Source organism: Plecotus auritus (genome assembly GCF_963455305.1).
Source record: "Plecotus auritus genome assembly, chromosome: 4".
NCBI classification, from domain to species: Eukaryota; Metazoa; Chordata; class Mammalia; order Chiroptera; family Vespertilionidae; genus Plecotus; species Plecotus auritus.
This window is the reverse complement of record NC_137775.1, coordinates 80,849,801-80,874,941: the sequence shown is the minus strand read 5'-3', so window position 1 is coordinate 80,874,941 and position 25,141 is coordinate 80,849,801. Positions and strand designations below refer to the sequence as shown.

The 25,141-nt window shown below is 35.5% G+C and overlaps 1 protein-coding gene across 1 annotated transcript in view; it reads left to right on the top strand.

Moving 5' to 3' along the window:
- The window catches only part of TINAG (tubulointerstitial nephritis antigen), a gene marked incomplete at its 5' end in the record, with an annotated part of 77,417 nt that overhangs the window by 22,476 nt on the left and 29,800 nt on the right, over positions 1-25,141 (top strand). Inside the window, 5 exons of the mRNA XM_080664616.1 lie at positions 11,305-11,428; positions 15,088-15,238; positions 17,291-17,471; positions 18,961-19,006; positions 23,132-23,255. Of these exons, the coding sequence (XP_080520742.1) occupies positions 11,305-11,428; positions 15,088-15,238; positions 17,291-17,471; positions 18,961-19,006; positions 23,132-23,255 (626 nt within the window). The remainder of the gene's footprint in view (positions 1-11,304; positions 11,429-15,087; positions 15,239-17,290; positions 17,472-18,960; positions 19,007-23,131; positions 23,256-25,141) is intronic.

The window sequence follows — 25,141 nt, the reverse complement described above, 5'->3', positions numbered from 1 at the left end:
AACAAAAGCTATTACAGATAAGTGATTTTGACACTATTAAAACATTAAGAAGCTATATGGACACTATTAAAATCTGTAGCTGTACTATATTATATGGTATGAGATTGATCTATGTAAAAATGTTCTAAAATCATTTGTCAACCTCATAGCTTACTGGTGCATCTTTTCTTCCTCACCCAATATAAAGGACTTTAGTGTGTGTTAGTTGACATTACTAACAAAAGAAAAATAATATATTTTTAAATAGTTTGTTGGAAGTTAAAGTAAAATCACATTTTATGTATTACATAATAACTTTCAAAGCCATGGAGCATTGAGGTTAGAAATAAAAATTTATTTAATAAGCTCTATACGTTATCATTGTCTAGATCAGCCATGGGCAAACTACGGCCCGCGGGCTGGATCTATCCGGCCCGCGGAGCTGAAAGAGTGGAGGGTTCTCTTGCTCTCCCCTCCGCTCCTTTACTTTGAATTTATATTAGTTCACACAAACACTCCATCCATGCTTTTGTTCCGGCCCTCCGGTCCAGTTTAAGAGCCCATTGTGGCCCTCGAGTCAAAAAGTTTGCCCACCCCTGGTCTAGATAGCATGTCGTATTGACTGTATTTATTTCTCTAGTCTTTAGTTTTAACAGGAAAAACTGTTTTTACCTTTCTCAAATACATTTCAATGACAGCAAAAACTGAGGGATGAGAAGCACCTTTGGAAAAAGTCAAAGTAAATTATCACCAAGTTTAGTTTTCACCCTTCATAGGATATTGAAATTTTAATTTGATTACGAATAACTCTGCCTGAACAAACATCTTCCACTTGATTCTAATAATGTTTGTCACCTGTGTAAACAAAAGCCTGTGTAGAAACTAGAACACTGAAAGAAAAGTGAGAAAACACAGTTGGATTGTTACATTTTTATATAATATTGAACACAAATACTGAATAAAATTAATGTCTAGTTCCCACATACATTAGGCAAATGACATCAAGCTTTTATAATAGTTTTATAAAGTACAGTAGGTGCCCATAATGCTGCAGTTCAAAGGCATGACCGGATGTCATGGTGGAGCCTCTTAGAGTATGTATTTCTGTCAGCTCATCTCAGAATCATCTCACCTGTGTAGGCCAAGGGTGAGAAACACAGTAGGATGTCAGTTCTTGCTGTCTTAATTCAAAGAGCATCAAAGGATTACTTATGTCTTCTCAAATCTCTGTCTTCTCTTTCTTTCCTTCCTTCTCCGAATGGAATCCCAAATCCTTCAGCAAATTTTACAAAATATATACCCAGCCTCACTTGTTATTCAGCTGAACATGTGGCAGAATGCATGTCTTATCTCTCAAATCAGTTTCTGAGTTTTCAGTTTTACTTTTCTATATTAGTCTCAGTCTGATGCATAACACTGTGGTATAATTGAACATGACATGAACAACACCATGGGGCTGAATTGGTCACCACAAAATACATTTTTAAAAAAGGTGAAAATTATATTTTCCCTCTCTAGCAACAAATATTTGGAGCTGTTAAAAAGTAGGCTCCAGAGGCGATTTGTTGTGTTGATATTACAGGGGCCTACTCTCTGGCCTCCCCAAACCTTGGTCTCTCTAATCCATACTATAGTTCTTCTCGAAGTTTATTCCATGAAATACTTTGATCTGCTTCACAATAAGAATGGTGTGAAATAAAATACATTGCGTTGGATCACAAACATTTACAATCATAAACATTATTTCATTTCTTTTAGCCTCACAAATCTTAAGTTTATAAAACAAATTACAGCCCTAGCCGGTTTTGATAGAGCATAAGCCTGCGGACTAAAAAGTCCTGGGTTCAATTCCTGGTCAAGGGCACATGCCTGCATGCAGGAGGCAGCCAATCCATGATTCTCTATCATCATGGATGTTTCTCTCTCTCTCTCCCTCTCCCTTCCTCTCTGAAATGTTCTGTATTTAAAAGAACATATTACAGTGAAGACAAAATTTATTTAATTTTCAAAACCAGTGTTTCTCAGAACTGTTGGATTAATTAACTCCTTATTTTTGCAATCATTGATTACAATAACTCAAAACTAGTATTCTAAGAAACAAATGTTAGGGAATATCATAGTTCATCAACTTCTAAATGAATATTTTCTTCACTTTCTACCCTCTGAAATTGGAAAGTGTCTTACGTTTGAGGACGTCCTGGATTCAGTGAATATTGCATTGCCCTGCAGCTTTCATGTCAGTTATGTGTGCTGTTTTAGTGATGATTAGGCTCATCTGAGAGTGACAAATATCCAAAATGATAGGGGCTTATGTAACAGAGAAACTGATCTCTTCCCAACAAATCTGGAGGTGGGTGGTCCTCCATTGGAATTGCATTTCTTGGTATTGGATACCCAGGCTTCTTCCTTCTTGTTTCATTTTCCAGAGCCTTCATATCCAAGGCTATATAATGTTTTAAGAAGGCTGCTCTGTGCTTATCTACAATACCCAACCTCTTACCAGCAGTAAAACAAACAAACAAACAAGCAAAAACAAACAAAAGATAAATAAAAAGTTGTAAAAGTAAAGTGCCAGATGTTTGTTAAGGAAAGTTCTGAGACACTTCCAATAGCACTTGGTGTTATAGCCATAGACCAGAAGTTAGTAATGTGGCCACACCTCGTAGCCAAGGGGGGCTAGAGAATGGAATCATTTTTCTAAGCTTTCATGTATGGAACTAAAATTGTTATTGCTCTGAATGGGGAAAACTTATGAAGGGGGAGGACTGAGGAACTAGCACTACCTGCTATAGTGCGATCCCTGAATATCAATACTTATAAGAAGTAGATCATTTAAAAATTACTCTATAAATAGAAACTAGAGAAATATCAAAGCACAACTCTTTCAGAAGGCAACTATTGATAAGATGAAAAATTCATTTTGCCATTAGCAGCCAGAAAATTAGCCCTTTCCTCTCCAACTTCAAATAGCTTAGAAGAAATTTCTTGGTATGCATGGCTTTAGATTGTGAAGGTTAGAACAGAAGGATATTCCCTGTTGCCTTCTTTTGATCCTCCGGTTACTTTGATTATCCAAATTTCAGTGGGGGAAGTGCAATTAGAGGTACAGGGAATGATTCACATAGTCAATACTGTGTAGATATGGGCTCATAGTAAGAGCTTCTGGAATGTCCTGAATTTGATTAGTTTGTTCTCAGGCTGCTCTCTGATTGTTTCCATTATTCCTTTAGAGATTTTGATTGAATTAAATGCAGGAATTACTGTAAAAAGTTCTCCAGTGTTAACCATTGAATTTAGCTTTTCTATTTGTTCACAATATCTTTAATCACTAATTTCTAAAGGAAAATATTGAAGTAGGGAGACTGTTCAAATTTAAACTCAAATTTGACTACTGTTCACTTGGAAATCTAATTAGATTACAATTTAATTTTTTTCAACATTATAATTAAAGGAATTAAAATGCCCCTTATGTAATAGTGTGATTCTTGTTAAAATATATTATCTATTTATACTACTGTCATTTTGGATTTTTTTTCACTCCCAGCTGAACTTCTTCATTCTATCCTTTGACAAAAAAGCAAGCAAACAAACATATCATTCATTGAAGATAGACTTTTGTTCCCAGTTCCTGAAAGCTGTTATTCTGTAACACTTACCTTTATTTATAAGCTCTTAAAATGATTCACTATGCAGAGAAATTATATAGTAATTTAATGTAAACATAGCAATTATATAATGAGATATAAAATTTCCTCTGTGTTCATTATATCAGATTATCTGATATCATTAGGAAAACAATATTGCAAGGTAATATATGCCCATTGGGCCTCACATTGTATGGGCTTATTTTTTAGGAAAAGAAATATTAAATAAGTAGTAAAAAATCTTCAAAGATCTAATACGTGAGCTTCATGAGTTGATCTGGCTTAGTGGGTTGGTAAAAATGTTTTAAATAAAAATGTTATTTTGCTTATTGTTTTTCTATTGCCTTAGTGTATTGAGAAGGATTAGTCATTTATATATTTTTTATTTTTGAACAATAATGCATAAAAGCAAAAAAAAATGCATGCTGGTATTATTATTTAACTTAATGTGCCCACAGAGGAAAACTACTTTTTTAAAAAGAGATGAAATCTACTAGGTAGATAGGTAGATATCTTATTATTATTACCAGGTATGTACTGAATACCTCCCATACACAAAGCTCTCTGGTAGGCTTTAGAATGTGGAAGTCAAATTCTAAATGACTGGATCCTGCTGAACTATGTTTGAAATTATGTTTATACCTTTATTGCTTCAACAGAGAAGGGAAATATTTTAGCTGTTATTAAATAGGGATTATGAAGTGATAAATCAAAATAACTGACACCTTTTTTTTTTTTTGCAACTTGAGGCAACTTAGAATTATAAATGCTTAAAAGCCCATTACAAACCAATAATAAAATTGGGAGGTATGAGGATTGTGTACAGTAGTCCTCCTTTATCCATGGGGAATATGTTCTACAAACCCCAGTGGATGCCTGAAACTATGACTATACCTATAATAAAATTTATAAATTAAGCATAGCAAGAGATTAACAGAAATAACTAACAATAAAATAGAACAATTTATGACAATATACTCTAATAAAAGTTATGTGAGTGTGGGCTCTGTCTCTATCACTGATAACTAATCTGATTGCCAAGATGGCTATCAAGTGACTAATGGGAGGGGAATGTATACAGCATGGATATCTACACTAATAAAAGAGAAACATGCAAATTGACCATACCTCTGCTACACCCACAAGCCATGCCCACCAGCCAATCAGGAGCGAGTATGCAAATTAACCCAACCAAGATGGTGGTGGCCATGGAGCTGGAGTGAGGAGGAGGCTTGGGTTGCCCCCGGCGATGGAGGAAGCCAAGTTTCCTGCCCACCCTGGCCAGCCCTGGCCTCTGCTCAAGGCTACAAAGTTTCAATTATAGAAGATAAATAAATCCCAGATACTTGCTTCCAGCCAGCCCTGGCCTCCGCTGAAGGAGGCGCTGAAGAAAAAAAGAATAAAAGGAAAGGCTGGGAGCTTGGGTCGCCAGGGGGTGATCAGGCCAGGATACGACAGCAGTTGTGGGTGATCAGGCTGGTGGGGGGTGCATTTGGGGGCGAGCAGGCCAGCGGCAGGGGGCAGTTGGGGGCATGCAAGCTGGCAGGCAGAATGGTTAGGGGCAATCAGGCAGGCAGGCAGGCAGGTGAGCAGCTGGAGCCAGCAGTTCCAGATTGTGAGAGGGATGTCCGACTGCCAGTTTAGGCCCAATCCCTGTAAACCGGCAGTAGGACATCCTGTGACAGGTCCCAGATTGGAGAGGGTGCAGGCTGGGCTGAGGAACACCGCCCCACACCCCATGCATGAATTTCGTGCACTGGGCCACTAGTACTAGATAAAGGTGTGATGTACAGCACAGGTAGAATAGAGCAGGACAATGCAGGATTTCATGGCTCTACTCAGAACAGCATGCAATTTAAAACTTATAAGTTGTTTATTTCTAGAATTTTCCATGTAATATTTTCTCACCATGGTTGACATTGGATAACTGAAATTGCAGAAAGCAAAATAACTGATAAGGATGGACTACTGTATTTCTGTCTATAAAATGACTCCTTTGGAGAGTGGTTCTATATTTCTGAAACTATCTACTCAGAACAATAAATTTATTCTGCTCCAACTATAAGTTTTTGCAGTGTGGTTAATCTAATGGCTTAGTATTCTAAAATCAGCTGGATATCTATGATACTGCTCTTCTAGTTACTATGCAGGCACCCTACTGTGATCTGTTTAACATTTTCTGGACTTTTCTTCCATCATCTAAACAGTAGTGTTTTTAGTAATGAAATCAAGATTTAATAACTTTCTTATCAGGTAATGATTCTTTAAATAAAAACTGAACTTTCTCATTAAATTTTAAATTTATAAATATTTTGGAGGATACCTTTTCAAGCAGACATGTACATTTTCAATTTTACTGTAGGCTTTTCTTTTAAATATATTTTTATTGATTTCAGAGAGGAAGGGAGAGAGAGAAAGAGATAGAAATGTCAGTGATGAGAGGGAATCATTGATCGGCTGCCTGCATGCCCTACACTGCAGATCGAGCCCACAACCTGGCATGTGCTCTTGATGGGGAATCAAACTCGGGACCTTTCATTCCACAGGCCAACACACTATCCATTGAGCAAAACTGGCTAGGGCTACTGTAGTCTTTAAAGGTATTATATACATATCAGAAGTAATTTTGTTTGCAAGATGTTGGATCAATGCACAATTACAAAACTTTTTTTGAGGATTTTAGAAATGTATAAAGGTCAATTTCTAGATAAGAAACTTAAAGACTTTCTCCATTATTTGCAAACATCATATATCCAAGGTAAAGAGAAAAAAGTATGAATGTCAGACTTTTGTATAATTATAATAATAATAATAATAATATGTATATATACACATACATAATCGTTTGGTATAATGTCGACCAGGCTAATAAATCAATAATAGCTGAAAGCATCCTATTGATGAAACAAATCAGAGGGGATGCTGTGGCAGTGTCACAGTGTCACCACTGTGGCACCACTGTAGCATTTGTGACTTTATCTGAGAACAGCTAGAGAAAAACTTCTGCTTTTATGTATTTTTTTATGGTATTTCTTCTTAATTCTGACTTTAAAGTAATTTATTTTATTTTATTGTTTAAAGTATTACAAATAGTAGTACATACTAGTATGTCTCCTTTTTCCCCCATTGACCTTCCACTACCCCCTGGCACATACCCTCCCCGCAATCCCCATTGTCTTTAGTCCATTGTTTATGCTTATATGCATGCATACAAGTCCTTCGGTTGATCACTTACCGACCCTCCCCAGCCTTCCTGCTATAGTTTGACAGTATATTCAATACTGCTTCGCCTCTGTATCTATCTTTGTTCATCCGTTCATAATGTTCTTTATATTCACAAATGAATAAGATCATGTGGTATTTTTCTTTCACTGACTGGCTTATTTCACTTAGCATAATGCTCTCCAGTTCCATCCATGCTGTTGCAAATGGTAAGAATTCCTTCTTTTTTATAGCAGCTTAGTATTCCATTGTGTAGATGTACCATAGTTTTCTAATCCACTCATCTGCTGATGGGCATTTAGGCTATTTCCAATTCTTTGCTATTGTAAATTGTGCTACTATGAACATAGGGGTGCATATATCCTTTCTGATTGGTGTTTCTGTTTTCTTGGGATATATTCCTAGAAGTGGGATTATTGGGTCAAATGGCAGTTCCATTTTTAACTTTTTTGAGGAAACGCCATACTGTTTTCCACAATGGCTGCAGCAGTCTGCATTCCCACCAGCAGTGAAGGAGGGTTTCTTTTTCTCCACATCCTCTCCAGCACTTGTCATTTGTTGATTTGTTGATGATAGCCATTCTGACTGGTGTGAGATGGTACTGCATTGTTGTTTTGATTTGCATCTCTCAGATGATTAGTGACTCTGAACATGTTTTCATAAGTCTCTTGGCTTTCGGAATGTCCTCTTTCGAAAAGTGTCTATTTAGGTCCTTTGCCCATTTTTTGATTGGATTGTTTATCTTCCTTTTGTTAATTTGTATGAGTTCCCTGTAAATTTTGGAGATTAAATCCTTATCTGAGATAGCATTGGCAAATATGTTCTCCCATGCAGTGGGCTTTCTTATTGTTTTGTTGATGGTTTCTTTTGCTGTGCAGAAGATTTTAATTTTTATGTAGTACCATTTATTTTTTTCTCTTTAGTTTCCATTGCCCTAGGAGCTGTATCAGTAAAGATATTGCTATGATAAATATCTGCTATTTTGGTACCTATGTCTTCTTCTAAGATTTTTATGGTTTCCCATCTTACATTTAAGTCCTTTATCCATTTTGAGTTTATTTTGTGTATGATGTAAGTTGGTGGTCTAGTTTCATTTTTTGCAAGTATCTGTCCAATTTTCCCAACACCATTCATTTACGAGACTGTCTTGACTCCTTTGTATGCTCTCGCTTCCTTTGTCAAATATTAATTGAGCATAATGGTTTGTGTCAATTTCTGGGTTCTCTGTTCTATTCCACTGGTCTATATGTCTGTTCTTGTGCCAGTACTAGGCAGTTTTGAGAACAGTGGCTTTGTAGTATAGCTTGATATCTGGTATTGTGATCCCTCCAACATTGTTCTTCTTTCTCAAGATTGCTATAGCTATTCGGGGACTTTTTTTATTCTAGATGAATTTTTGGAGAGTTTGGTCTAGGTCTTTAAAGTATGCCATTAATATTTTAATGGGAATTACATTGAATTTATAAATTGATTTGGGTAGTATGGACATTTTAATGATGTTCATTCTACCAGTCCATGAACATGGTATATTCTTCCATTTGTTCATGTCTTTTATCCTTTTTTTCAGCATCCTGAAATTTTCTGAGTACAGGTCCTTTATCTCCTTGGTTAAATTTATTCCTAGGTATCTTAATTTTTTTGTTGCAATGGCAAATGGGATTGCTTTTTTAGTTTCTCTTTCTGTGAGTTCTTTATTGGTGTATAGAAAAGCCATTGACTTCTGGATATTAATTTTGTATCCTGTTACATTGCTGAATTCATTTATTAAGTCTAGTAGTTTTTTGATGGAGTCTTTGGCGTTTTCTATGTAGTACAATGTCATGTCATCTGCAAATAAGGAGAGTTTTACCTCTTTTCCAATTTGGGTGCCTTTTATTTCTTCTTCTTGTCTGATCTCAATGGCTAATACTTCCATTACTATGTCAAATAGGAGTGGTGAGAGTGGGCATCCCTGTCTTGTTCCTGTTCTTAGGGGAAATGGTTTTAGTCTTTCCCCATTGAGTATGATGTTGGCTATGGGTTTGTCACATATGGCTTTTATTATGTTGAGGTATGATCCTTCTATTCCCAACTTGCTGAGAGTTTTTATCAAGAAAGGGTGTTGGATTTTATCAAATGCTTTTTCTACATCAATGGATATGATTAAATGGTTTTTATCTCTCAGTTTGTTTATGTGGTGCATCACCTTTATTAATTTGTGGATATTTTACCATCCTTGCATCACCAGAATAAATCCCACTTGATCATGGTATATGATCTTTCTAATGTAATGCTGGATTTGATTTGCTAGAATTTTGTTAAGAATTTTGGTGTCTATGTTCATGAGGGATATTGACCTGTAATTCTCTTTCTTTGTATTGTCTTTATCTGGTTTTGGGATTAGGGTAATACTGGCTTCATAGAATGGGCTTGGAAGTGTTCCTTCCTCTTGAATTTTTCAGAATAGTCTGAGGAAGATAGGTTTTATGTCTTCTTTGAATGTTTGGTAAAACTCCCCTGTGAAGCCATCTGGTCCAGGGCTTTTGTTTGTTGGAAGTGTTTTGATTACTGCTTCAATTTCCTCCATAGTTATCGGCCTATTCAGATTTTTTTATTCTTCCTGGTTGAGTTTTGGAAGGTCATATTTTTCTAGGAATATGTCCATTTCTTCTAGGTTGACCAGTTTGTTGGAATAGAGTTGCTCATAGTATTTTTTTTTACAATTCTTCGTATTTCTGTGGGGTCTGTTGTTATTTCCTCTTTCATTTCTGATTTTGTTTATTTGGGTCCTCTCTCTTTGCTTCTTGGTGAGGCTGACTAGAGGTTCATCAATCTTGTTTATCCTTTCAAAGAATCAGCTTTTGGTTTCATCGATCTTTTGTATTGCTTTTTTGGTCTCTATGTCATTTATTTTCACTCTGATCTTTATTATTTCCTTCCTTCTGCTTACTCTGGGTTTTTCTTGTTGCTCTCTTTCTAATTCTTCAAGCTGCAGATTTAGATGGTTTATTACGTTTTCCTTTTTTTTTTTTTTTTTTTTTTTTTTTTTTTTAGGTAGGCCTGTAATGCTATGAACTTTCCTCTGAGGACTGCTTTCACTGTGTCCCAACAATTTTGTATTGTTGTGTTTTCATTGTCATTTGTTTCCAGGATGTTTTTTATTTCTTCTTTGATCTCTTTGGTAACCCACCCATTGTTTAATAGTATGCTATTCAGCCTCCAAGTGTTTGAATTTTTGTAATTGTTTTTATTTTATTTGATGTCTAATTTTATGACATCGTGATCTGAGAAGATGTTTGATATGATTTCAATCTTCTTGAATTTAGAGAGACTTACAAAACTTTTAAAATATAGACATTTTACTTCTTTGCAAAGTTTCTCTGTATTCCTGATATAGTAGGGAAATGCTAGATGGAGCATAGTGTTAAGAATTTGAGAACCTGAGTCTAGTTTCAGGGTTATCTCTTATTTAATCGAGAGGCCTTAGCATGGCATTTAACTTTAAAAAATGTATTTCCTCATTCATAAAATTGAATAATATTTTCTCTGATTCTGTTAGAGCTAATGAGAAGACAAAGAAAACACTGAGTATTAAAATACTTTAAAAACTTTAAAGTAGTCTCAAAAATGATGCATGCATCTGCGAATATGTATGTATGCATAAGTTCAGGAAAATAATAGTCAGATCCTTATTTGGCTTGAGTTCTGATTATTTATGGAAGTGAAACATCACTCTTTAGAAAGGTTTGGCAAAGAACAGGGCATTATGTTTTACATTTTCTTTGAATGATATGAACAGAGCAAGATCTCTAACATTTAATTTGCTTTCTTGGAAAGGTAGGAACTGAAAATTGACTCTGTCAGGACTTTAACATGTGCTCTTAAGACATAATGGTATTATATATTTGGCATTACACACTTCCTGGAGTCCTTTTAATCTTCAAAGATTTTTATAAATGTCAACCAATTTGTCCCACTTTTGTTTCTTAATAACTGGTGTAAAAATCGTGTTCCTTGGGGCTCCCAGTATGTTAATGAATAGTTGCCACAAATTCATTGTTTCAAAATTAATTTCATATAGAATCATACACATTCTCCAACATAGGAGAGACATAAAAATAAACATAATTTATGAGGCCAAATTTAAATAGCACCGTGCGATCTTTCACAAGGATGACCAAAAGCTCTGATTTAAGATGACAAACATAATTATTGTACTGTGTGGTAACCCAGGAAAAGCTTTCTGTGTACTGTTGTTAGGATTTTGTACTGTTACGATTCCTCACATTAAGTTGCCATTTTAAAACATATGTGGATTAGAAATTGTACATAACTAATGCTTTTCAGGGATGTCATTGAGAAAACTTGAATGTACAAAAGAAATACAATAATAAATGTTATAAAAGGACATGGAATTTTATTATAATGGTTATCGGGGTACATTTGAAACAGCCTGACACATCTGCCTCTTCTTCTTTAGGTTCCTTTATCTGCAATAACGGATCTTCCAGAGTTTTTTGTTGCTTCTTACAAATGGCCTGGATGGACTCATGGCCCATTGGATCAAAAAAATTGTGCTGCATCATGGGCTTTTTCCACTGCAAGTAATGAAGTCATTTTAATTACTTCCTTATAAATTCTCCCTTTGACTCTAGATCCTGGGACAGTCATTAAAATGTTTTAAAATTTAGAATATTTAAATATTAACATTTGGTGAATTAAAATAAAATCTTATTCTTTGGAGAAAGCAACCTGAACATTATATAAAAGTCCATTTTATTCTGAAAATTGGTCTGTAGGGTTTAATCTTAAATAGAGAGTAAATCAAAAGAGCAACGAAAAAAAGTTGCCTATTTTGTTTGTCCTTTGATTTAAGGACAGATAGTAAGAGGAGTATAAGGTTCCTTTTCATTCATAATATAATACTAATATAGATATATGCACATCCTTATAATTTTTAAGTTCTTTCTTTTTTAAATATTTTCAAAAATATATTAAATTGGTAAACTAATTTGATATAAAGCAGGAACAGAATGAACTGATAGTAGGTTGAATGGGTTTAATTTAATTTTAGATAAAAACAAATATATAGGTTCTGAGTCCAAAGTAATATAACTGGCCTTTTAATAAGAATAACTTTCAAATTAGTGTTGCTGATCATTCAAAAGTGTAACAATACTCTTTTGTAGCAATTTTCCTATAAGTTCAGAAGTCCAGTAAATCAACACTCAAGTTAATGCCAAGATTTGGTGTCCAAATTATCCTCAAAAGAGTGTTCGTTGTACTCTAGCAATTAAATACACTAACAATATTTATTGGCTGCTATCAAGAAACTATGTTATAAGCTTTAAAGGTAATTCCAAAAGAGTACTCAAAAACAGTCTAAGCACCAAGAGCATTGTGAAATAAGTACATAGGCTCTTAGAGAAGCCAACTCTGAAGAGGAGAATTCCTTAGGACAGAAAAGTGCTGATATTTTTGTGTAAATAACATTGCTTCATTGTGTAAGTATCAGCTAGTTTGTTCTAGAAATAATGCCAATAGCCAAGGTCACCTCTGGAGTGGCTTCCTTTGTGTATGCTACTGCCTACTAGCTCCCTGACTATCTGATGTTTGTCCTCACTGCAGTAGGGATCCACATGGGGATGTCTTTAAGCCCTATTCCAGATTGATGGGAGAGATTTAATCAGATAAATCATTTGCCATTTTGTATTCATGTGGTTAATGTATTACACCTCCTAGGTGATATCTAAGCATTCTACTTTAACTTTAGGTTAGATCAATATTTCTGAAGATGTCTTAGGACAGATGTTGGTGGTGAAATGCTGAGAGTAAACTTGCTTGGCTGATTTGGACAGTGTGTTTTGGGGTCACTAGGTCACAGACCCACAGAAGGCCTCAGTACAGGACTAAGTCTGCATTTGTCCCCAAAATAATGGAGAGAGGATTTTTAACACGTTCTGGATTTCAGAGGACACACTTTTGTGTCCTGTGTGTCCTGCATGGAAAACCAGGCTGATGATACATTTTTTTTTTAATGTGTTAAATAAAGAAATGAAGAAACTAAGTTCTTGTGAAGATCTAGAAAATTCTATCAGAAAGTAGTAGTTAAAATGACAAAAATTGTGCTTAAAATAAGCTATAAAATGGAATAAATAAGACATTAAAATCTATATTATAAAAGGCCTATGGCCCTAACGCCGTAACGACCAAAGACCCGCTTGGGTGGGCGGGGGTGTGAGCGTGGGTGGGTGGGGCCGCATGATTTCACGCGCTGGGCTTCTAGTATTTACGTATATAAATCAGTAGTTATTCAGTGAAATAAAATTCCAGCAAGTTGTCAGAGGCTGAAGATGTGAAGTTGGAAACGGTGGGGATGATACAAGTCACAGAGCAAATTTGGAGACAGAATAAAATAAGCAGAGAAAATAATACTGTGTGTCTCAGAGGTAAAGCCCAATAAAAGTCTTCAAACAGAGTGAAAAACAATTTGCTGAACTGAGTCATTCTTTAATCTTCTGACCTTTTCTAAGTATTTCTAGTGAATTTGGATTAAACCTTCACTGAGATTCAAAAATGTCTACATAAGAGCAACATATTGCATACCATCTGAATTTAAAATATTTGTCCTTTAGTTGAAATCTCCAGATTCATGGGGCTAGAAGGAATCTTATAGGTCAATTTTTTTAAGTCTTTGGTTTTATAAGAGGCACATATAGGTAAAGTGACTCACCCAGAGCCCAAAGCCAAGCAGAAATGATCCTTGAAGCCAAGTTTCTGACTCCTTGAATATTTTTTACTCTACATTGTAAAGTATATTCTGAGCCAAAGAATAGCTACAATAACATTTCAAAAAGTTATATTTGATTCTGAACCCTTGTACTGAAAGTCAAAGCATCAAAGGATTTCTATTTTCTTTTCAAAGTAGGGAACTGTTTTCTTGAAGATAGCAGAGGAGGATAGCAGTATAATGTCATTTGTTCCTATGAAATATATCCTAACACAATAACAGTTGGGAACACATATTGAGCATCTGAAATTTGCCAGCAATTCTACTATGAAAATATACATATGCTGTAGTTACATAAAAACCATGTATGTACATAAATGCATATGTAAATGAATTATTTTAAAATAAGTTATTTAAAAATCTAAGTTGGCATTTTGAGGGTTTCCAGTACCCAGACAGTTTTAATGAGCAAAAATGATAACTTTTTCTGAGAAAAATGGATGGATAGACGAAAGGCTATGACTCTGCTGCCTTCTATTAAAAGTAAGAGGTTAAACATCTAGACTGAGACTATACCAGGAAACAACAATGTGTACCAAAGTGGCACCCTCCCCAATTTTTTTCATGACCTCATTGCTCATGGTAGCATGATCAAAATGAAAACATGTATAGTTTTCTGGAACTGGTTGATTAGTTATGACTCTCTTGTGTCTTGTCATATATCTAGTGCTTAGCACATCTGTCATTTAGTAGGTGGTCAATAAATATGTGTTGGGAAAAGGGATAAATTGATTAATGATGGCCATGCTAGGAAATTATTTAAGCAGAAGACTGTAGGTTTCAATAATAAAAGGCATATATAAATTCCACGTCTATTGAAATAAGATTAGGATCATGATTTTTAAGAATATTATAAGCATAAAAGTGTGCTATGTAACTTTTAGATATTTTATCAGATAGAGTCATATTATTCTGGATTAATTTAAGAATGGTCTCACAGGCAGTTAAACTAGATACCAGTTAAAAAACCCAGAAATTTGATTTATTCCAATATATAAGATTAATATAGATGAATTTCCAATTAATATTTCTATAATCAGTTTTTCTCACTTCCTTAGTTTAGTTACATTCATTTCAAAAAAATATATTTATCCATGACTATATTTAAGATACTGTTCTGGTGCAGGGGATACAAATGTCAGTAACATGTAGCCTTGGTCCACGAGGAGTTTCATTTGACAGATTTCTAAATGAAGAATTCAGAAGTATATAGAACATGAAAGAAACAAGGAACTAGAAAGTCTTTGAAGTTGATAAGACAATGGGGCAATACCAAAATCAGATAAAACTTATGGCTGAAATTATGACACAGTGGACTTATTGGAATACATAAATATATTAATACAATTTTGCCTTAATTTTAAATTACATAAATGTTAGAAGACGAGTTTAGTGTTCAAATTAAAAGGGTATGTAAATTATTAGAAATTCCTTGTGCCATTTGAATATTAATCAATATTTTATTTGAAATAGGTGTGGCTGCTGATCGGATAGCAATCCAGTCTAAGGGTCGATACACAGCCAATCTGTCTCCTCAGAATTTGATTTCTTGCTGTCCCAAGAATCGCCATGGATGCAACAGTGGAAGCATCGATAGGGCTTGGTGGTACCTGAGAAAACGTGGGTAAATAGCTGCCCAACATATATTTCTAGGATTCTTATGAGGGCTGCTTAAGGTTAGAATAAGGAAAAAAAAAAAAATATATATATATAGTTCAAAATTTTTACCCCAAATATACAAATATATATGCTACATCTATATAAATGTATGCTTCATTTGGTATCTGCTGAGTTTATAAACTATTAGAAATAATTATTTGAAGAATGTATGCTTTCTAGCTAAATTAGTAGAAAGACTCAAATAAGAATTGCCTTCTTTGTTGCTCTGAGCCAAAGGGAGAGATAGAGTAACTGATATCATTGATACCTCTGTTGAACCTTTTAATTACCCTGGTAGATGAATAGATGTCAGATAAATCAGGGTTAGAATCAGATGAATAAAATAAAGAAGTAATTTACAGTTGCCTCTGTTCATCAATATCATTAATTGTCTCCATTGCATTTGATGAGAAAAGATAGTTTTTATTCTTGCTCTCATGTACTCTGATAACCTACTTTGAGAGCTCCTCTACTTAAAAGCTGAATTATTTGGCTACGTAAATTGCAGGTGATATCTAGTAGTAGACATATGTACTGCTCACCTTTTTTCCCCCTCATTCACTGAGTACTCTGGACCTGCTATGAAAGAGTGGGGATCAGATATTGATGAGTGGCAATAAATTTCTTTAAAAAATTTCTTTTCACATATTTTGCCTAATAAGATAGTGCTTAGAATGGACTAATGGACTACTTGGGCTGATACCCTTCTGATGTGAGTGCTTGTTTGGCTCCTGTTTTGTATTATAATAAAAATTAAAGTCCTTTAGGGGTTAAAAATATAAATGATCATTGAGACCCAATTAAATCTCATTGTGTTAATCGCTTAGGTTAACAAAACAAAATACCATAAACTGGGTATCTTAGACAATAAGCGTTGATTTCTCAGAGTTCTGGAGACTGAGAAGTCCAAGATCAAGGTGTAGCCAATTCAGTTTTTGGAGAGAGCCCTCTTCCTGGCTTACCTTCTCACTATGTTTTCACAGGGCAGAGAGAGTTCTCCTGTCTGCTCCTCATCTTATATAAACACTAATATCATTATGAACCCCACTCTCTTTACCTCTTTTATAGCTAATTATTTCTGGAAAGTCCCATCTCCAAAATATCTTCAAATTGGGGATTAGGGCTTTAATATGTGACTTTGGGGCAACATAATTCCATGGATTGCACTCATTATCCCATTTAATACAAGTTGTCTTTTTGAAGTGGTTAGGTTTTTAATGGCTTTGCTTTCATTACTGTCTTTGCCCAGATTTTCTTAGTCTATTGAACACTATTGAATTTTCTTGAATTAATCCGATTGTATACTTATATGGCCAGTTAAACATTGAGTATCTATAAAACCAATTGTTTTATTTTCCTTACCATCTGCTTCTCTACTCAATGAATTATGTTAGATTTGGGGCCAAATAATTTGGACTTTTTTATGTTCAGTTTCAAAATTAAAGATTAAAATTGTTTTCTTTATCTTTTGTGTAATTCAGATAACTTTCTACTTTATTAACTTTAAAAATTATGTTAGTGTATACTATTTCATCAAAGTATCATGAACCACAAATAATAGTTGAAGTCTTATGAGAAGTTATCTATAACTTAATAAAAATGTAAAAATACACTTACATAAACATATGCTTTATCAGAGTATCCCATCTAAATATAATAAAATGTATTGTTTTTTTTTACATTAAACTTGGCTCTTCCACATTATAATTATAGATGTAGAATGAAATAATTCCCCTATTAATATCAGCACGGATTTTATTGACAGTCACTATTCATCCTTGGGAAATTCTATAATGTAGATAGAGTTATTTATTAAAGTGGATTGAAGCAAGATTTTAAAAAGTATAGTGAAGAAACAAGGGGGGCAGAGGAGAGTGTAACATCAGTGAACTGCTCTTTTAGAATCAGTCAACATTTTGCAAGCATCACAATGTTCAATTCAGTAAAGTTGCACATAGATAGGGTGTTACGGCATTTTCCTAAGTATTACGTTTACTTCTTTGCTTGTTCCTGATAGACTGGTATCCCATGCATGCTATCCACTTTTCAAGGACCAAAATGCTACCAATAATGCCTGTGCCATGGCAAGTAGGTCTGATGGGCGGGGAAAACGGCATGCCACAAAGCCATGTCCCAACAACATTGAAAAATCTAATAGGATCTACCAATGCTCTCCTCCATACAGAGTCTCTTCTAATGTAAGTCTGTCAAGAATTAACAATGGTTTACTTTTTAAAAAATATATAGCTCTGCTGTTATTAAAGCTATTTAAAAACTATTTAAACCTATTACATCCTAAGATAATGTTATGTTTTCAGGTATAATCTCTGGTATTCTTAAAGTGACCATTAAAAATGTCCAGTTTGGGTATGATTTCTGATCTTTATAATATGAGCAGTATAGATGCTTGACTTACATTTAAAAATGCCCATGGAAATAGAGTTTTTAAATTATGTTTGAATTACTTAATATACTTGACAAGTAAAAACTAAATCCAACCTTTATTACTGACTTTTTATTTGTGGTCGTAGCTCATTTTCTCAATCCTTTGCCTTACTCCACAAAATAATTTAAGTAGACATAACTGTAATGGGCAAAAGATGCCCTTGGATTCTAGTTTGTCATGTTAAAAGCACTGGCAAATTTTATTCTATCGAATCAGTGTTACCCAGACCTTCTCATTTTCAGAATATCTCACCTTCACTGTCTTTCAGTTACCTGTGAAATACAGCCCAATATTCTTATCACGACATACAAGCTTTCGTGATTTGGTTCTGACCTGCTGCTTTTACAGACTTTTGTCTGGCCAGCATCTACCCTCCACCCACTCATACTGCTCCTGAGAGGACTACTGTCTGCTTCCTAGATACACCATTCGCTTTTACGCTTCTCTACTTAGCCAAGTGATGATTCCTCTTACCCAAATGGTTTTCCCACCTATTTCCATCTGGTAAAATCCCACATATGTGTCAAGGTCCACGTCAAAACTTCATCTTCTCTGTGAGGTTTACTTGCCTCCTAGGTAGGATTAATTTCCCTTTCTTGTTTGCATCTATGGCACTTTGAGCTTGTATCTATAACAGAACTTATCATTTTGTAATGCAGTTATTTATGTTGCTGTCTGTCTCTTCTACCAAAATGTAAATACATTGACGATAGGTTCAGGGTCAATATTTGTTTCTATCCTGGGTTTTGGTAATATGTACTCTGTGATTCCTGTGAATAGATGAATGGATGAATGAATAACCTGGCTCTTTACTAAGGGCTGCATTACAGAATGGGTAGCAACATTTGGATGTTAAATCTACACTGAGAAACTCCACTGAACATGCATCTAGAACTGCTCCTGTGATCAAAAGAATGGAAATAGCACTAAAAGCCAATGATTAAACATGGTTTTAACTTAATTTTTTGTGACCATAAAAAAGTAATTATTTTCCCTCTATTCCCACATTATTGTCAGTGTTACAGTCAATGAAATAAATGGGTGCATGTTATTTTAGCAACTTTATCAATGGGGCATTTCACATGTGGGTATTTCAAAGCCTGATTAATGGCAGGTGATCAAGGCACATTGGATTGTGTAACTCCTAGATTGATTGTACAAGACCTGACATTATATACCAGACAATGGTTTTAGAATGCGCTGATAACAATAACAATGCTCATTGATAATTCTCCTTCTAGGAAACTGAAATAATGAAAGAAATCATACACAATGGACCAGTTCAAGGTATGCTTGGATGAAATATGGTTGTGTGTTATTTATTCCTTTAATAAAGAACATTACAGTTTAGCTCATGCAAAAGAAGCTTAATAAAAGAAAGAAAATTTTGACTTTTAGAGTGTTCATAAGGGTTCAACAATTCTAAGGTCAGGGTAATCATGGAAATACACTCACATAATAACTTCATTAGTTGTCATTTTATTTAAAACATAGATTCATCCATAGATTTAATTTTTAAATATTAATGACACATTTGATGAAAGTTTGATAAATCCTTCCAACATGATTATGAACCAAGCAGACAGTCAAACATAAAATGCTAAGTGATGGAGCTCATTTAATTGTTCAGTCCTATTTAAAATTCATACATAGTATTAGACATTTTTTCACCTTCAGCTTAAATGGATCAGGAAATGGAATTTTAAAAAATCAAGATTTAGCAGTAGTAATAAGGTAGATACACTTATTTTTCTATAAATTAAAAACAAATCAAGCCAGTAGGATTTTGTATTTTATAAAAGGCTTTCTATTTTGATCAATTTGTGTTACAGATAGTAAGCAGTAAATAAAAAATAGTATGCTAACTTGCTATACATTGACTTTGAGTTGTAAGATATCATCTCTGATACATAGTTTCTCTGTTTACCTATTGAATTTTATTTTTCACCAATGACATATCTAAAGATACAGTCACAGTGTATATTCTCTGTAATAAACATATCTTTGAAGGGCATGAAGAACAAATCTAGTGAGTCTGGAATGGAAATACAGGTCGTGAACAATAAAAGGCCCAAAATATATTATCAATGTACTGGGATGAACCAAATATATTAAACCAAAGCTTAAATTTAAAATATTTGATATACACCTAAAGAACTAACTATTGGCCAGTTCTTGTTTTTGTTAATGGTGACCTGATTAGTATTGATTCAATATCTAGCAGGCACCATGGATTTTAAAATTGTGTTGGAGTAATTTGTATTGATTGTTATCATCACTTACTATTTATTGAGAAACTGAAGCTTACACTAAGCATATCCTGGGACATGTTTTAGTTTTTAAAATCCTTGGGTCTTAAGCAAAGCCTGAAACAAATGAAAAGAAAAAAAAATTTTTTTTTTTTCTTTACAATTGTGTCATTTTTGTTGGCTCTTATAGGAGAAGAGCAATACATGTATAATTTAAATATATTAAGTAAGTGGAGTTAGTGTGACAAATTTGAAGGAGCATATTCATTTGAAATCAAGAGTGAATTTAAAAATACAACTTTGACATTGGCTACTTAAATGACCTTAGGCAAGTTACCTAACCATCTCTGAATCTTCAGATCCTAAGTACGGTTATAAGTTCTCTCTCTATGTAAAAAAAAAATTGGGATAATAATTATTTAAAATGGAACACCTTAGGTTTCTTGTATGGTCATACAGTTAAATGTTCATGAATTTCACACAATAAATCAAAAGTAAAGAGATAAAATTTCAAAATAATAAAGTTGGAAGGCAAAGTATTCAATCCCTATTGAACAAATGTTTGTTGAGAAGCTATCTCCTGCCAGCCTGAGCCGGGAGTGAGAGACAGAGAGCAGTGAAGGTGAGCTTATCCTGCCCTCAAGCATATAATTCTGCATAAGTTTGCTACAGGTTCAAAATAAAATCGTACTACAGTAGCTTATATAGTTAGATGTCTGTGGGTTCATCAAGTCTGTTTTGGTGTCAGAAATGGAAGGAAGGAGCTGCCTTCACGTTCATTGTGATGGCTTCTCACTCATGTTTCTTTAGTTCGCAGTGTTTTTCTGCAATGAAGAATATTTTATCCATGATGGTTAACAGAGAGTTTGGAAAAGCTACAGAAGCTAATCCTATATAATAAAAACCTAATATGCTAAGTGTCTGACCATTCCCTCGACTGTTTGACCAGTCACTATGACGTGCACTGACCACCAGGGGGAAGACACTCCGACTGGTAGGTTAGCTTGCTGCTGGGGTCTAGCCGATCGAGATGGGCCTGACACGTCCTGGAGGCCTCCCTCGGTCCCTTCCCAGCTGGCCAATCTCCTACGGTCCTTCCCCGGCCTCTAAAATATTTATTCCAATTAATTTCCTTTCAGTGTGAACAAATTTGTGCACTGGGCCTCTAGTGGTTCTGTAAAAAAGGAAAAACGCTTGCAATATCTTCCCATTTTTATAAATGCTGATTGACTCATCTTGCTGTAGATGCAAAGTGATGTCTTCCATTGTTGCATTTCTCCCCAGTCTCAATACAAAAGGATGTAAAAGGCAACAGAATGCTGACTAACACTGTGAGCATTTTTATAAAATATGTAGAATGAAAAATAAGTTTAGGTTATGGAAATAGAACAATAGCAAAGATCTGCATAGATTACAGTTATATAAATGCTTAAAAACCTATGGGAATGTGTTTTAAAGTCGGTAAAGAAAATTTAACCTCTTTTAGAATATTTGAACAGCATCAGAAAAGACATGGAACATTAAAAATAAAATAAAAATGGAACATTAAAAAGTTATATTTGACTTTGGAATAGAAGCTTCATTTTAGTAGCTATCAAATGCCTATGCTATGTAAAATGCATGTCAAACTAAGATAGATAAGTAGGGTACATAGTTATGAAGGGGGTTTATCTTGTCCCAACTAAAAATATTTTCAGTTCACATCTTCTAGAAGTTTAAAGTCTTCATTCTGAATTTCCCAAGCCCTTCAACAAAGCCCACAATACAGAAAATAAGTAATCTAGGTGAGGAAATGAAGGAGAGCTTTATAAAGCATAAGCTCTAACTTTCTAAAGAATACAATATTGGCTCAGCTTTCCAGAGCTGGGAGGCTGGAATCTTGTCAGAATATTCTTTTGCCAAGGGTTTGCTTTCTATTCAAGCTCACCAAGGAAAGATTTGTATTTATTTCTAAGGATTAAGGACAATTACTTTAAGCCTGGTTTGCTAGACTCACCCTGTGCTGCTAGCTTAATTGGAGTTTAAGAGGCTTGTGGTAAAGCATAAGGTTAATGGAGTAATCGCAAATCACTAGCCAAGTGCAGAGGTCCTTCACTGCAAAGACTCAATTCCTGGTAATAGTGCCTCTGTCAATTAAGAATACCTGGTGTTTTAAAGGTATAATGTGAATTTAAGTAACACTCAAACAGCTAAAAGTTGTTTTTAGAAGAAGAAAATATTGCAGCCACATGTAAGTGAAATCATAAAGCACTTGTCTTTCTCTGACTGGCTTATTTCACTTAGCATAATACTCTCCAAATAAACTAACAAACAAAATAGAAACAGACTCATAGATACAGAGAACAGACTGACAACTGTCAGAGGGGAGAGGAGAGGGGTGCCAGGTGAAAAAGGTGAAGGGATTAAGCAAAAAAACAAAATAAGCAAACAAAAAAACCAAACTCATGGACAGTCCACAGAATGGTGATACCAGAAGGAAAGGCGGTTGCGGGGAGGCAAATTAGGATAAAAGGAGAATAAATGGTGATGGAGAGAGACTTGAATTGGGTTGGTGAACACACAATACAATATACAGATGATATATTATGGAATTGTGTACCTGAAACCTATATAATTTTATTAACCAACTAGAGGCCTGGTGCATGAAATTTGTGCACAGGTAGGATCCCTGGGCCTGGCTGGCAATCAAGGCTGATATGTGGGGCAACTGGTGGGTGATCAGGGGGCCCCCACTGGCACCCACCTTGGCTGGTCTGGCGCTGCCCGCTTGCTGGCCTTGCCCCCCACCACTGGTCGCCTCCCTCTGTGGGGGGGGACCCCACTGGCAAGCTCCTTAGATGGCCTGGGGCCTGAGGGCTGGGGACAGCTCCTGCATTGAGCATCTGCTCCCTGGTGGTCAGTGTGCATCCTAGCGACTGGTCATTCTGCCATTCAGTCTATTTGCATATTAGGCTTTTATTTTATAGGATGTCATCCCAATAAGTTCAACAACAAAAAAATATTGCAACCAATTCAGCAGGAATAAAAATTAGCCTGTATTACAAGACTGCTTCTTAAATTCTATTCTGGAAATTTACCCATTGGTTGTTTTGTGAGAATTTCTGAAGGTTTATAAAGTTAATGTTTTTAACTGTGCCATTTTTCCTATTGGGATTTATTTCAGCCATAATGCAAGTCCATGAGGATTTCTTCCATTATAAGTCAGGAATATATAGACATGTGACCAGTACAAATGAAGAATCAGAAAAATATCGAAAGCTTCGGACACATGCAATCAAACTCACTGGGTAAGGCAATTCTTAAAAATCTTTAATGCTGTTAAAAAATGAAACTAAAAGAAAGTGTATGTAGTGCATTTTGGTACCGAAACTCCGCTTTGTATTGAGAGAGTCTGATATAAATTAAAAATTATCTAAGCCTTAATAATCCTCAGTTATTAATTTAAAATTCAGTGAAAAGGTAACTTAAAATTCTGTAAAAAAAAAAAAAATGGCCATTTCCTGTCTCTCACCTATTAGTAATGTATCCTAAGAATCTGTTCCAAGGGCAAGGGAAATATATTATTGCAAGTCTGTTCTCATAATGTCTCACTCCAATTCAAATGAAATGCTACTGAAAAGATTTTGGGAATCATTTTATTTTGTTTCCATCCCAAACCCTCACTTTTCTCATCTGACTGAACCCACATACAAGCAACCTCTGCTACAACCAAATCATTACCTTCTCCTTACTGATCTTTGAAACTCTCTGAGTGAACTCCAAGGTATGTAGAACAGTTATCCCCTATGATGTCTCTTTAATCATCATACCTCCTTTAGTTGAAACTAGAAGCCTGGTGCACAAAATTTGTGCATGGCGGTGGGGGGGAGGATCCCCTCAGCCAAGCCTGCACCCTCTCTAATCTGGGACACCTTGGGGGATGTCTGACTGCCAGTTTAGGCCTAGGGATTGGTCCTAAACTGGCAGTTGGACATCCCTCTCACAATCCAGGACTGTTGGCTCCTAACTGATAACCTGCCTGCCTGCCTGATTGCCCCTAACTGGCCCCCCTGCCAGCCTGATCACCCCTAACTGCCTCTGCCTGCCAACCTGATCACCCCTAACTTCTTCCCCTGCCGGCCTGGTCTCCCCCAACTGCCCCCCCACCCCCACTGCCAACTGCTCCCCCTCACCAGCCTGGTCGCCCCAACTGCCCCCCTGCCTGCCTGATCACCCCTAAAAACCTCTGCCTGCTGACCTGATCATCCCTAACTTCCCCCCCTGCCGGCCTGGTTGTCCCCAACTGCCCCCCCCCCCCCCGCCAGCCTGGTCACTCCTCACTGCCACCCCTGCCAGCCTGGTCGCCCCTCACTGCCTACCTCTGCTGGCCTGGTTGCCCCTCACTGCTCCCGCTGCCAGCCTGGTCACCCCACACAGCCTGCTGTTCAGTCGTTTGGTCATCCCTCACTAACCCCCCTGATGGCCTGGTCACCCTACGCAGCCTGCTGCTTAGTCATTTGATCATTCCTCACTAACCCCCCTGCCGGCTTGGTCGCCCCACGCAGCCTGTTCGGTAGTCCGTTCAGTTATTTCAGTTGTCCGTTCAGTTATTTCGGTCGTGACAGCCCCTGGCTTTTTATATACATGGATACTCTGGTATTTCCACTATAAAATTACATTTTATTGAATGTAAAAAACTATTGATTTTATGGCTTTTCTTGATTTCAAGGATGTGAAAATATGTGCATCTTAGAATTGAAATACATTTCAAGTTAATATAGAATAGATAATTTCACTATTCAGTGATAATGTGGCTCAAGAATTTGGAGTATAGAGAAAGATGGCTAGATAAATCACTAGTTGTATTTAACAGGAAAATGAGATACTAAAGTATTTAAAATTTTATGGCAACAAAAATTTTGCTAAATTTTTATCAGTAGTATATAAGAATACCAATTTTTCAATATTCTTTTAAACACTGGGTATTTTACTTTAAGTCATATTAAATTTCCCCAAATCATTATTAACAGTTGGTGAAATCATGTCACGTAAGTCTCTCTCTCTCTCTCTCTCATCTTCTGAAAAGTTAGAGAGACAAATAAAATAATAGAAAGATAATATGGGATAGTGGCATTTTAAAATACTAATATTCAGGTTCATTTTACTTGAATTTAAGACAAGAGATGCTAGTTTC